Source organism: Hyperolius riggenbachi, chromosome 6 (genome assembly GCF_040937935.1).
Source record: "Hyperolius riggenbachi isolate aHypRig1 chromosome 6, aHypRig1.pri, whole genome shotgun sequence".
Classification (NCBI taxonomy): domain Eukaryota; kingdom Metazoa; phylum Chordata; class Amphibia; order Anura; family Hyperoliidae; genus Hyperolius; species Hyperolius riggenbachi.
This window is the reverse complement of record NC_090651.1, coordinates 282,423,636-282,438,035: the sequence shown is the minus strand read 5'-3', so window position 1 is coordinate 282,438,035 and position 14,400 is coordinate 282,423,636. Positions and strand designations below refer to the sequence as shown.

General features: G+C 43.7%; 1 protein-coding gene across 1 annotated transcript in view; it reads left to right on the top strand.

Moving 5' to 3' along the window:
* The window catches only part of LOC137522167 (zona pellucida-like domain-containing protein 1), a 69,111-nt gene that overhangs the window by 26,268 nt on the left and 28,443 nt on the right, over positions 1-14,400 (top strand). Inside the window, exons 4-5 of the mRNA XM_068242199.1 lie at positions 7,970-8,157; positions 13,877-13,949. Coding sequence (XP_068098300.1) covers positions 7,970-8,157; positions 13,877-13,949 — 261 coding nt within the window. The remainder of the gene's footprint in view (positions 1-7,969; positions 8,158-13,876; positions 13,950-14,400) is intronic.

Genomic DNA, 14,400 nt, shown 5'->3' with positions numbered 1-14,400 from the left:
TCAGCGACTTAATTCCCTACGCTTACTTCTTGGAGCGTGCTGTGCGTAGAGTGGCGGATGAAGCTGCAAATGAGCGTGACCAGGAACCGTTATGGCAGGAACAGGCATTGGACCAATTTTCATCAGACCCAGCTGTTTCCTCAACACCTGCGGCAGCACAGAGGGGGGAGGAGGAGGAAGAAGAGAAGTCGTGTGCAGAAGATGAGTCAGACTCAGAGGATGATGAGCAAGGTGTTTCTTTGGGGGAGGAGGAGGAGGAGGGGACGGCGGCAGGAGAACACCCGCAGCAGGCGTCGCAGGGGGCTTGTGCTGCTCAACCTTCACGTGGTATTGTTCGCGGCTGGGGGGAGGAGGTTGACTTACGTGACGTCACTGAGGAAGAGCAAGAGGAGATGGAGGGTACTGGATCCGACTTTGTGCAGATGTCGTCTTTTATGCTGTCCTGCCTGTTGAGGGACCCCCGTATAAAAAACCTCAAGGGGAATGAGCTGTACTGGGTGGCCACACTACTAGACCCTCGGTACAAGCACAAAGTGGCGGACCTGTTACCAACTCACCTGAAGGTGGAAAGGATGCAGCACATGCAGAACCAGCTGTCAACTATGCTTTACAATGCCTTTAAGGGTGATGTGACAGCACAACGCCAGCAAGGTACCACTGCCACTAATCCTCCTCCCGTGTCCACGCAGTTAAAGACAGGACGCTCCAGCGATCTCATGGTGATGTCGGACATGCGGACGTTCTTTAGTCCAACGCCTTGCCGTAGCCCTTCCGGATCCACCCTCCACCAACGCCTGGAACGGCAGGTAGCCGACTACCTGGCCTTAAGTGTGGATGTAGACACTGCTGTGAACAGCGATGAGGAACCCTTGAACTACTGGGTGCGCAGGCTTGACCTGTGGCCAGAGCTGTCCCAATTTGCCATCCAACTTCTCTCCTGCCCTGCCGCAAGCGTCCTGTCAGAAAGGACCTTCAGCGCAGCTGGAGGCATTGTCACTGAGAAGAGAAGTCGCCTAAGTCACAAAAGTGTTAAGTACCTCACCTTTATCAAAATGAATGAGGCATGGATCCCGGAGGGCTGCTGCTCGCCCCAAGACTAAGTCAGTCCCCGCACACACAGCATCTCTGCCTGCACGCCGTGTGACTGGCTGCCTGGCCTGCCCCAAGAAGACTAAGTCGCTCCCAGTCCCTCCACACAGCATGTCTGCCTGCAGGCCGCTTGACTACCTTCTCCGCCACCACCAACAGGGTCCGGGACTCCAGGCGGATTGCTGAATTTTTTAGGCCGCTGCTAGCAGCGGCCGCTGTAATAATTTTTCTGGTGCGTGTACATGACTGCCTAATTTTTCTGGCTGCACTGCGGGCAGCTGCAACAACAAAAGAACAGGCATGTACATGCGCCCATTCCCCTTCGTGATCATTAGCTTGCCGTGGTGAAGGGGCTTGCGTATCACAATGAAGCAATGACCGGCGCCTAGATGAGTGTTTCGGGGGGCACACAAAAGATAATAAGGTCGTTGCTTCATTGTGATCAGACCAAATTTGATCAGCTGGACAGTCACTGTTCTGTCATTCAGCTACATCAGCCAGGCGACCATATGGGCTGTAAAGCCACCAAAACCTGCACTCTCGCCATGGTGCGCACCAGTCCAGCATGGCCGTCACTACACAAACAGCTGTTTGCGGTGCGTTACACAGTGAGTTTGGTGTGTCAGTGTGAAGCAGTACCTTAATTACACTACCTGATTGATGTATACACATGCAAGATGTTTTAAAGCACTTTAGGCCTGTCATTTAGCATTCAATGTGATTTCTGCCCTTAAAACGCTGCTTTGCGTCAAATCCAGATTTTTCCCGGGGACTTTTGGCGTGTATCCCACTCCGCCATGCCCCCCTCTAGGTGTTAGACCCCTTGAAACATCTTTTCCATCACTTTTGTGGCCAGCATAATTTTTTTTTTTTTCAAAGTTCGCATCCCCATTGAAGTCTATTGCGGTTTGCGAACTTTAACGCGAACCGAACGTTCCGCGAAAGTTCGCGAACCCGGTTCGCGAACCTAAAATCGGAGGTTCGGCCCAACTCTAATTAAAAGATACCTCTTATTCTATCCTTCCAATAATCATATGTAAGTGAATATAATAATCCACTAACTCATCGGTATACATAAATACTAAAATAAACGTCCACATGAATTAATTAAAAATAATATAAAAAAGCAATTAAAACAGATCTTTACATAATATACACTTACCGTACGTGACCACAATTATGTTAGTGCTGCCATCTAGTGGAGAATCAAATATTTACCTCTGAAACATATATATAAACACAAACTATTTACTAAAATTGTATTCACGAATTATCAATAAAACAATTAACACTAAAATCAACATTCAGTCCTCTTGGTTTCAGAGTTTTCAGTTTGTAAATCCATTCATTTTCTAATTGCAATAAATCTCTATCTTTATTTTGTCCTCTCCACTTATTAGTCACTTGGTCAATAATACAAAAATTCATTTTACTGGGGTCCTTATTGTGATGTTCTTTAAAATGGTTTGGGACTGAATGATCTACTTCACCTTTCTCAATATTATGCACATGTTCTGTTTTTCCCACATATTGGAGTCCGCAAGGACACTCCAACAAGTACACCACATACATACTTTTACAATTGAAGAATGTCTTTATATTAAATGTTTCACCAGTGACATTGCTTTTAAACGATAGTTGTTTACGTGGGACATTTTTACACGTCCTACAATTATAGCACTTTTTACATTTGTAATATCCATCAAGGGTTCAAAATGTCCGTGGTATTGGATGCTGGTTGAAAGAGTTAGTTAAAACATTTTGCAAGTTAGATGCCTTTTTAAATATCACACGAGGTTGGTTGCCCACCAACTCCTTCAGGTCCGGATCCAAGTGTAGTAGATGCCAGTGTCGTGCTACTATTTTTTTAATGTCATTGTGTTGCAGATTAAAATCTGTTATAAAGGATATTTCAGTTTGCTTTGTTCTACTATTTACAGTATTATCAGTTTCCATATCTTCAACTCCTATTGCACTATTCCCATGTATAATGTCACATCGGTCTTTTGCGGCAATTTCTGATCGTACCCGTTGTAATTCAATGTTATCATATCCCTTTTCAATAAATCTATCTATCAGTAGATCCGTCTGTGTAGTATAATCACTTAAGGTAGCCATACACTGGTCGATTTGCCATCAGATTCGACCAACAGATAGATCCCTCTCTGATCGAATCTGTTCAGAGAGGGATCGTATGGCTGCCTTTACTGCAAACAGATTGTGAACCAATTTCAGCCTGAAACCGTTCACAATCTGTTGTGGTGGTGGTGGTGCTGCCGCCGCTCCCCCCGCCCGCATGCATTACCTGCTCCGCCGGCGCGAATCCAGTCCCCAGGTCTCCGCTGTCTTCTCCGCTCTGGTCTCCAGGTCCAGCATGCTTTACTTCTTCCTGCCCAGGAGGAAATTTAAACAGTAATAATAATAATAATTCCTTTTTTTGTATAGCGCTTTTCTCCTGTCAGACTCAAAGCGCTTGCGAGGCAGCCACTAGAGCGCACTCAGTAGGCAGTAGCAGTGTTAGGGAGACTTGCCTAATGAACTCCTTACTCAATAGGTGCTGGCTTACTGAGTAGGAAGAGCCAGGATTTGAACCCAGGACTCCTACATCAGAGGCAGAGCCCCTAACCATTACACTGTCCAGCCACAGTAGAGCGCCCTCTACTGTTTAAACTTCCTGCCGGGCAGGAGGAACTGAAGCATGCCAGAGACCAGCGCGGAGACGGAGCAGCGGTGACCGGGGGTAGTCGTGCCGGCAGAGCAGGTAATGTATGCGGCTCTATTGCGTCGGTCGTCGGGTACTCGAACGCCGCTAGCGACGCGCTCCCTACCCGCGGGCGATCGACGGTAATTTTCCGCACGGAGTGATCGACGGGATCAGACGAAATGGATCGAAATTCGGCGTGTAGCACGAACGATTGGCAGCAGATTCGATCCCAGTGACGGCGGCAAATCGGGCCAGTGTATGGCCAGCTTTAGTCTAGTACAATTTCTAAAAATCCTCAGAAATTGGCTTCGTGGGATAGATTTCAAACATGTAGGATGATGGCAGCTACCTTGAGGAACGTAGCTGTTACGATCAGTCTTTTTAAAATAAGTTTTAGTATTAAAATTGCCCTTCTCATTTGTAATAACTAGATCCAAAAAATTGACATTCATAGTGCTATATTCACAATTGAAAACTAGGTTGTCATTATTAGTATTAATAAAACTTATAAACGTCTCCAGTGATTGCACATCTCCCTTCCAGATAAAAAACACGTCATCAATAAAACGTTTCCATAAAATTAGATCTGAATGTTTTCTTTCATATATATCTTGCTCTTCCCATCTGGCCATGAACAAATTGGCCAGACTGGGCGCATACCTTGCCCCCATGGCTACACCAATCTTCTGCAAATAAAACAATTTTTCGAACCAAAAATAATTATGTGATAATGCAAAGTCTAAAATTTCTATTAAAAAAGAGATCTTAACATTACTTAAAGTGCCCTGTGCTTTTAAGAAATACTCCACTGCCCTTAGTCCTGCATCCTGCTGTATCACGGTATACGGGGAGGAAACGTCAGCTGTTACCAAAATGTGTGGTTCTCCGCATTGTACGCCCTCAAGAATTTGAATTAAGTGTTTGGAGTCCTTTAAATAGGAAGGTACCTGCGTGACAATAGGTTGTAAAAACGTATCAATGAATTGACCCAATCTTGCTGTTATTGACTGTATTCCGCTTACAATTGGTCTACCCGGGGGATTTGTACAGTCCTTATGAATTTTTGGGAGGCAGTACATTACTGGGGTTCTATAAAATGAGGGTACTAAGTATTTTGCTTCCTTTTCTGTCAAAATTCCTTTGTCTGTACCCTTCTTTATTAGTCCCTTCAATATTTCATAATAGTTACCTTCTGGGTCTGTCCTTAGTTTTTAATACGTTTTACAATCTTCAAGTAAATCCAGCACCATTCGATTATATTTACTGGTATTCATAATCACAACACCACCGCCTTTATCCGCTGGTTTAATAGTGATTTGTTTATCTTTAGATAAAGTGCTAAGTGCTTCCTTAAAGTGCCGATCAGTTCTAGCTGCCTTCACTGGTAATTCTTCAATATCATGCAAAACCGCTTTTTTGAAAGTGTCTATTATGCCATTATTGGCGCATAAATGTTAAATGTTGATTTATTCTTTAAACCGCTATATAAAAAGGGTCTATTAGCACTCAGATCCACTGTAGATGCTGTGGGAGCATTCCGGCTACTAAAAAACTTCTTTATATTCAATTTCCTAACAAATTTATGAGAGTCAATGTACAACTGGAATTTGTTCATAGGTTTGGGTGGTGCGAATTTCAGGCCTTTATCCAAGACCATTCATTCATGTTTTGATAATTCCTTACTGCTAAGATTGTAAATCCCCTTCCCTAATACGCTTTTTGTTTTTTGTTTGTGCCTCTGTTTTCTGTATCCTCCTCTGACTCCTCTCCGTCACGGCTTTGTCGTTTTCTGCGTTCCTTCGAAGGTCCTGCCTCTAAAAAATCCCGATCAATGTTATCAATTTTTTGTCCTTGATGTTTGGGGGTTTCTTCTGGGTTTAGGGTGCAAAATCGTTTTTTTTTTTTATTAAACAATTTTGTTTTGTATGCATTTTAATGGGAAAAAGAACATAATTTTTTACTAATTCCAGATTAAAAATAAAAAGCGCTACTGTTGATAAAAAGAAAAAAAAACCTCTATATTTTTTTTATTATTCCTACGGTTTTTACACAACTTACATTATGTTCCTGTCACAATTTATGGTGAGGTTATTTGATTCTGAAATAATGCTACAGTGTGTGTTTTTTACTTTGAACTGAAAAAATAAAAGCACTTTTTAAAAATATTTGTTCCATTTCACCAAATTACTGCTGCAGCAATGCCCAATCCTGCACAGCTGTGCTTCAGCTACAAGATGTATATCTACATCCTCGTGGCTTAGATGAAGTCACAGAGGATGTAGATACACTTTAGTGGTGGATAAAGGGGATAGAGTCTTTCACAGTGGAATCATGCTACATTATGATTATTGGATCACAAAGTAATTACAGACAAACATAACAATGGGTCAGACGTATCTTATCTTTTGCTGTTGGAGCATTTTTTTTACTTATTGACATATAATGTTTGCACATGAGCACAATAGATACAGTGGCCCTGAATTATATTGTGACCCCTTGACCTTGTGCTGCTGTGTTTGAAGCACCGAGGCAGTGGAATCTTAAAAATATGAATAATTGCACTTCTACAGCTGTGGTGCAAGCATGTTTCCTTATATCATCACTGGACATCATGTGGCTAGATGTTGGCTAGCCCACACATTTATCAAATGGACTAGCAATGGCTGGCAATGCCACTTTTGACATCACTGCATGTGTATGCACAGTGTGTCAAATGAGATGATTGTAAAATAAATGAAAGACAATTAAACAAACAACCTAAATGAATGGTTTGCATGGCTATTACTACTTTCCTGAAATTATATATTATGATCCTGCAACTTGGACACATTCTGGAGGTTGTGCACCTGTGGATTACTGTACAAGCATCCAAGCATTCAGTGAAGATGGTGGGTGCTGGACCAAGTAGCAAAAGTCCATACAAGCATACAAGGAAGGTCAACACACCACTTTAACGGGAACTTTTTATTGCACCTTCACTGTATACACATGATTGATTGTAAAACCAACAATCGTTTCGGGGCCATGCAGGGTTCACTTTTTTCGAGTTGTGTTTTGACAAAGGGAAACCTGTGTGGCCCCAAAACAATTGCTGGTTTTACAATCGAGTGTGTGTATACGGTAATGGAGCAATAAAAAGTTCTAGTTAAAGTGGTGTGCTGACCTTCCTTGGATGCTTGTATGGAAGTCCAGCACCCACCATCTTCACTGAATGTTGGTGTGCAATCTTTTGGAACAGCACTGTGAATTACTGTGTCTTCCAATTTTAGAAAGCTATACGCTAGGTTCACAGTGGGAGGTGCGTTACATTTCCCGTAAAAACAGGAACTCAATATAACAGAAAAGTCACACTCCATTAGATTGCACCACATCAGATGCACTGTGAACGCACAGATTTAACACTGCAGTGCGGTATTCCATTTTACAATGCCTCCGTTACCTCGCACCACAAAGCACTACTGTAACTGTAGCTGTATTACATGTCACATTATCAAAGTGATACAGGCATAAATTGTTAAAGTAAATCTGAGAGGGGGGCAGGACAAAAAAAATGTATACATATCTGGGGCTTCCTCCAGCTCCCTCCAGGCTGATTTCTCCCTCGCTGTCCTTCTGTGCCCCCTGGATCCTCCTCCTGGCCCTGGAAAGTCCTGTTGTTTTGGCGTACTACTCCATGGCTGGGAGCATTCTGAGCCTGCATAATACTCCTGCTGCGCTGACTGGTCCCAACTGGGGGACTTACCTTGGCCAATTGCGGACAATGCAAGGCAGCGGAAGTTGACAACGAGGGAGCGATCAGCCTGGAGGTAGCTGGAGGAAGCCCCAGGTATGTATATATTTTTTTCTCCCTCGCCATCTTAGCTACCCTTTGATGCAGAAATGTAGTGTGTTGTCTAGAGTTGGCCAACAATTCTGACTTGCATGCAAAGATAATGCCAAATGCATTCACCTTGGAACTGGGCCAATCAAAATCTGCAGGAAGTGCATCTGACTGGCCCAATTCTGAGCTGCATACAACTTGTATTAAATTTGCCTGCAAGTAAGAATAATTTTAATCTCATTGATCACCTCTAGTCACGACTAGCTAGACATCCTTTGTGTTTTTCATAAGTCCTTCAAACACTTATTTTATTATTTCCTGTATTTAAAAAATCTTGCCTGTGAATTATTTTGCAGATTCTAGAGGCTACAGGAACTGGAGATTTTGCTGCGTATTCAAAGGTCCAGACAGTGGTTATCTCAGGATTTGTGGATACTCCGCCCACATTGGACAATGGTATAATCTCCTACAGTACTAACCTGAACTACTCTTTCACCTGTTATTATCCTCTCTTATACCTGCTGGCAAATATGGAGATTCTAACGTGAGTACATATATTTTTTATTTCTAAAGTTCCGTAAAGCTGAAACTGAAAACTTGTTCAGGTGGAGACAAGATTATACTGATATTGTTTCTGGGAGTCTTTATGCTGGTGGGTTTATGCATGACCATGTTTTGTTGTGAGCTCCTTGTATGTCCTACCTTGTCTATTAACTCATTTATCTATTTTGCAGCACAGCGTAATATGTTGACAATTTATACATACAATAAGTAATAATAATAATAGTAGTGATGGCCATGTCTAGGAGAACTCATGGAGAAGCATTTGATCAGTTTGAGCAGGTGATAGATACAGGGGTTGGACAAAATAATGGTAACATCTTGAAAACCAACAAAATAAATTTAATATGATGTAGGTCCACCTTTTGCGGCAATTACAGCCTCAATTCTCAGAGGAATTGAATCGTACAAATTGTGAATTGTTTCCAAAGGAATTTTAGCCCATTCTTCAGTTAAAACACCCTCCAGTTCTTTTAGAGACGATGGCGGTGGAAATCGGCTTCTTATTTGAATCTCTAATAACGACCATAAATGCTCAATGATGTTGAGGTCTGGGGATTGTGGTGGCCAGATGAGATGCTCAACTTCATTAGAATGTTCCTCGCGCCATTCTTTAACAATTCTAGCTGTATGGATTGGGGCATTATCATCTTGAAAGATGGCATTCCCCTCCGGAAACAGTTCTTGAACCATAGGATGAACTTGGTCGCCCAAAATTCCTAAATAGTCTCGGCTGTTAATTCTTCCATGAAGGAAAATCATTGGCCTGATGGATTTCCAAGAAATAGCACCCCAGATCATCACAGAACCCCCGCCATGTTTTACGGTTGGGAGAAGGCAGTCTGGATGAAATGCTTCTTTCGGCTGTCTCCAAACGTACACTTGGCCGGAGGTCGAAAATAAGGTAAACGATGATTTGTCAGAGAAAATCACATTTTTCCACTGCTCGAGGGACCAATTCTGGTGGTTTCTACACCACTCTAAACGCTTTGAAACATTTGTCTTTGAGAGCAGAGGTGTAAAGCTTGGGGGATATACTCTCTGAGTCAGCATATATGCTCAACACTGGAAGGCTCGCTCTTCACCTGCTGACCCTGCCTGGCATGCCACTAGCTGGCCCTAATAGGACTTAGGTGAGCAAGCATACATGCTGATGCAGAAAGCAGACCTAGCACCAAGAGCAACAAGACTATGTAGCTGGGTAATGGAAGAGGCTACACAGGTGGCCACAGGAGTAATGGTATGTGGTATCCAATTAGCAGGATAGTGGATTTTACTGACCCCCTGCGCGTTCAGCAAACATCCAGCAGGCGTGAAAATACAGAGCAAAGAAATACACAATACTTTCACAGCATGGACCCAGCAACAACTCAGGGAGCTGTACGCTATGTCGGGCGGAGTCTGAAATGGGAGGCAGACTTTTATGTCGACATCAGCCAATAGATGCAGGCATGCAAATTCCCACACAGCTGAATGGTAATTAACTCAATCCTGAACCAGCTTGATTACAAGCTGCTAGCTTACTGTGAAAAAGGACTCGCATAACAAATACATGCAATATTATGCAACAACATGCATGTAGGAAATCCAGGGCAACTGCAGCAAGCAATAGGAGGAATCGGAGTGATTGCAAATGACAATGAGACTTATTGCAAATGCGCAACCGAATGCAAGCAGATAAGTCAGAACTGCCCGGTTGCAAATCCACTGCAACCGACAGAACATGCTACAGGAGAGATCCTGACAAGAGGTTTTCTTATTGCAGTTCTTCTGTGGAATCCAAATTTGTGCAGCTCCCGACGAACAGTTTTTGTGGAAAGTGGGTTCTGTAGATGTTCATTCAGCTCTGCAGTGATTTTAGGAGCCGTGGTCTTGCGAGCTTTTCTAACAATTCGACTTACAGTCCGATGGTCTCTCTCAGACATCTTTGACTTTCGGCCACAACTGTGCTTTGCTGAGGACGTCTTTCTTTCTCTTTCAAAGGCAGTCAGTACTTGAGACAGTACCTCTTGAAATGCCAAGCATTCGGGCAGTTTCTGTTACAGTAGCACCTGCCATATGAGCACCAACAATTTGTCCTCTTTGAAAGTCTGAGAGATCTGCCATTTTTATAAATTATAACCAACTTTGGTTTAAATATCTGTTAAAAACAATTCTTTTAATTAAACATATCAAATAACAAAAATAATAAACACATTTTTTTTTAACATATGTCAAGTTTTGATTGCTTAAAACATGTTCAAAGATTATGATGCCAAAATGTTAGGTGTTTCCATTATTTTGTCCAACCCCTGTATGTAAGTCTCTGATTTGCTCTTCATGATCATGTGTTAAAGCAATATGTGATCACAGTAAATCAGAGATTTGCAAATCTATCGGCTGATCAAACAAATCACATGCTTCTCCATGAGTTCTCTTAGACCAAGACAAGACCATCACTACTGGCGGGCCTTCCAACACTGACAGCTGTTGCTTCCTGTGTTGAGATTGTACTGCAGATTCGAGATTGGGGAAACATTAGGAAATAGAGGCTGTGACTACAATCTCTACATAGGAGATCACAGTGGTTAGTTGTGTGGGGCAGAGCAGTGAGGGAATTTCAAGCATCGAGATAGCTGTCTGGGAGGTGAGTATTACTCTCATTTCCACTGGATAGGTTCTTCAGTTGTGCCCTAAGTTATAAATAGCTATTAAATTGCTAAAGTGTACTCTTCAGCCACTGCATTTGATTGGTCTGTGTCTAAGTTCTATATATTTGCATAATATAAGCATGAAATTTGCATCAGCAGTGCCAAAGGCGCTACCAGCATACAAGCAAGTCAAGCACCCGCTTGGGGCCTCACACTGCCGGGGGCCTCGCTCTACTGCTGGCGGCGGGTGGGCGGCGGGCGTACGGGCACCAGGCGGAGCGGCGGGGAGAGAGAAGTTTCAACTTACCTTCCTCGATCCTGACAGGTTCTGTCGCTATGGTAACAGCACCCCCTGTGATGACGTACCGCATGTCATCACAGGGGGAGCTCTTACCGATGCGACACACGCCGGGAGAGGCTGAAGATAGAAGCTGCGTGCAGAATAAAGGTAGGTAAGTGGAAACTTCTCTCTCCCCGCCGCTGCGCACACCCTCCTGGCTATAGGAGGGGGCATCTACCTATCCTGAGGGCATATACCTATCTAACCTATACTGGGGGACATATACCTTTCTAACCTATACTGGGGGACATATACCTATCTAACCTATACTGGGTAATATATACCTATCTAACCTATACTGGGGGCATATACCTATCTAATCTATACTGGGGGCATATACCTATCTAACCTATACTGAGGGCATATACCTATCTAACCTATACTGAGGGCATATACCTATCTAACCTATACTGGGGGACATATACCCATCTAACCTATACTGGGGGGCCTGGGGGCATATACCTATCTAATCTATACTAAGGGCATATACCTATCTAACCTATATTGGGGGACATATACCTATCTAACCTATACTGGGGGATATATACCTATCTAACCTATACTGGGGGCATATACCTATCTAATCTATACTGGGGGCATATACCTATCTAACCTATACTGAGGGCATATACCTATCTAACCTATACTGGGGGACATATACCTATATAACCTATACTGGGGGACATATACCCACCTAACCTATACTGGGGGCATATACCTATTTAATCTATACTGGGGGCATATACCTATCTAACCTATACTGGGGGACATATACCTATCTAACCTATACTGGGGGACATATACTTATCTAACCTATACTGGGGGACATATACCCATCTAACCTATACTGGGGGCATATACCCATCTAACCTATACTGGGAGCATATACCTATCTAATGTATACTGGGGACATATACCTATCTTACCTATACTGCGGGACATATACCTATCTAACTTATACTGGGGGACATATACCTATCTAACCTATACTGGGGGACATATACCTATCTAACTTATACTGGGGGACATATACCTATCTAACCTATACTGGGGGACATATACCTATCTAACCTATACTGGGGGACATATACCCATCTAACCTATACTGGGGGCATATACCTATCTAACCTATACTGGGGGCATATACCAATCTAATCTGTACTGGGGGCATATACCTATCTAACCTATACTGGGGTAAATGTACTGGCTACCTATATTGGAGGCACCTACCTATCTAACCTATACAGGGGACCAACCTATCTAACCTATATGGGGGCACCTACCTTTTTTACCTATACTGGGGGCAACTATATGGGCTACCTATACTGTGGGGGGACCTATAGCTGGCTACCTATACTTCGGGCACCTATACCAGTCTCCACATTGGGGGCACATTTTACGCCCTCGCCCTGGGTGCAATTTAGCCTAGAAACTGCTAGTATTTGGCTCCACCCACATCATGTTTTGGCCACGCCTATCTTCCACCATGGCGCGCTGGGTGCGCCACTTTGTTTTGGGGTGTAGCTATCCATTTTTTTTTAGAAGTGGCTTTTGTGGATGGGGGCCTCAAGTTATGGACTGCCTGGGGCTACCAAAACCTTAGCTGCACCCCTGAGCAGTGCCTCTATTCTCTGCACTGGGGAAGGCTGTACTGAAAGGCCAGCCCTGCTTCTCCCCATGGGTGCATACACAGCAGCATAGCAAGTACTGGTAGTCGGCCTCAGCATGGTCTCCACAGGCCAGGGGGTGGAGTCTACACACAGTGCACAGTGGAGAGAGCATGCCAGGAGGTGCAGCAGCTTTCAGTCAATGCCCTGCTCCCTGGCCCTACATAACAGAGCTAAGTTGAGCCCATCAGAACAGCTGTGGACTGCTGGGGGCGGAGCTGAATCAGGTGGCCAAGGAGCTGCTGATTTTAAAAGCAATTCACCACTGTACCAGCCCTGATAGTTTGAAATGGTGGCAGCTCAGGTGAAGAATTCCCCCCTTCCCCCAGACCAGTCCGCACCTGAGTGGGAAGCCTTTGGAAGGTCCAGAGGTGTCCCAGACCCTCGTCAAGCCCTCTGTTTCTGCAAAGATCCTCTTCTTGAGGCCACACTCCTGGCATGTATGAGCGCATCCGCTGAGCAAGTAATGTTCATGTATGCCCAGTAGAACAAAGCTGCTCATATGGGGCTTTTTTCCTTCAAGAGAACCTGAGGCGGTTCCTTGGGGGGCAGATGGTACACAGAGGCATGTTCTCTGTCCTAATGACATGCCTCTGTGTCCCCACACCATCACTCTCTGCCGCCACGCTATAGCCCCCCGAAAATAGCAACAATATTTGTTGATATCTCTGAGGGTAAATAGAAGCGAGGGATTACCTTCCCCAAACGCTCACTATGGGCGTTTCTGCAGGGTTTCCAGAGCTGCCATGCCCCTGCTGCTCCCCCGCCTCCCTGCATGCTGGGAGAGAGAGAGATCGCTCTCCTTGCAGCGTCATGACCCAGAAGTCATGAAAGTGAAAGTGGGCCAGAGCAGCTCTCAGGGGCAGTGGAGGGTGGCAGTTTGGGTGGCTACCTGATCCCCTCAGCCTCCCTGATCAGGTAGTCTAATTTTTTTTTTTAATGAGCCCACCTTGGGCTCTCTTTCATGTATTCACCAGAATTGAATAACCTAATCTTTTTTTATATATTAAACTATAGATAAGGAAATAAACGTGCTGGCATTAAATTATTCAAATTTGATTGCAGATCCTCAGCAAATGTTGCTATCAACACGAATAATGGTACCTTCATCAGTACTTTAGGTTTACAAATTTACACTGTAAGTATTGTTATGAACAGTGCAGCTAAAATCCACCACTACTGCTGCTGCATGTCTACACTTGCAACTCAAGTCTTTTGTTTCTGGATACAGACCTTTAGGGATGGTCAATGAAAATAATTCCAAGTTTATATTGAATTATGCAATTTTATGCAACTTTAAATTGAATCATTTAAATAAAGATAAGGGATTCAATTGGTCCATTTTCAAGCAGCACAAATTTGCATTAAAAAAGTTGCATAAGTTTGCGTCAACTCAGAATTATTTGCATCTCACCGACCAACCTTATTTATGACTTACTTGATCTGACTTTTCCTGGACTGGAAGCTTCTAATCCTGTCCTTGCTTTTGTTGTGCCTTAACACTTCCTGCTCTGACATCTGACAAGTTATCGTACTGATCTATTTATGCACATTGGCCAATTAGTTGTCACTGCATGGTAAAGATCTAA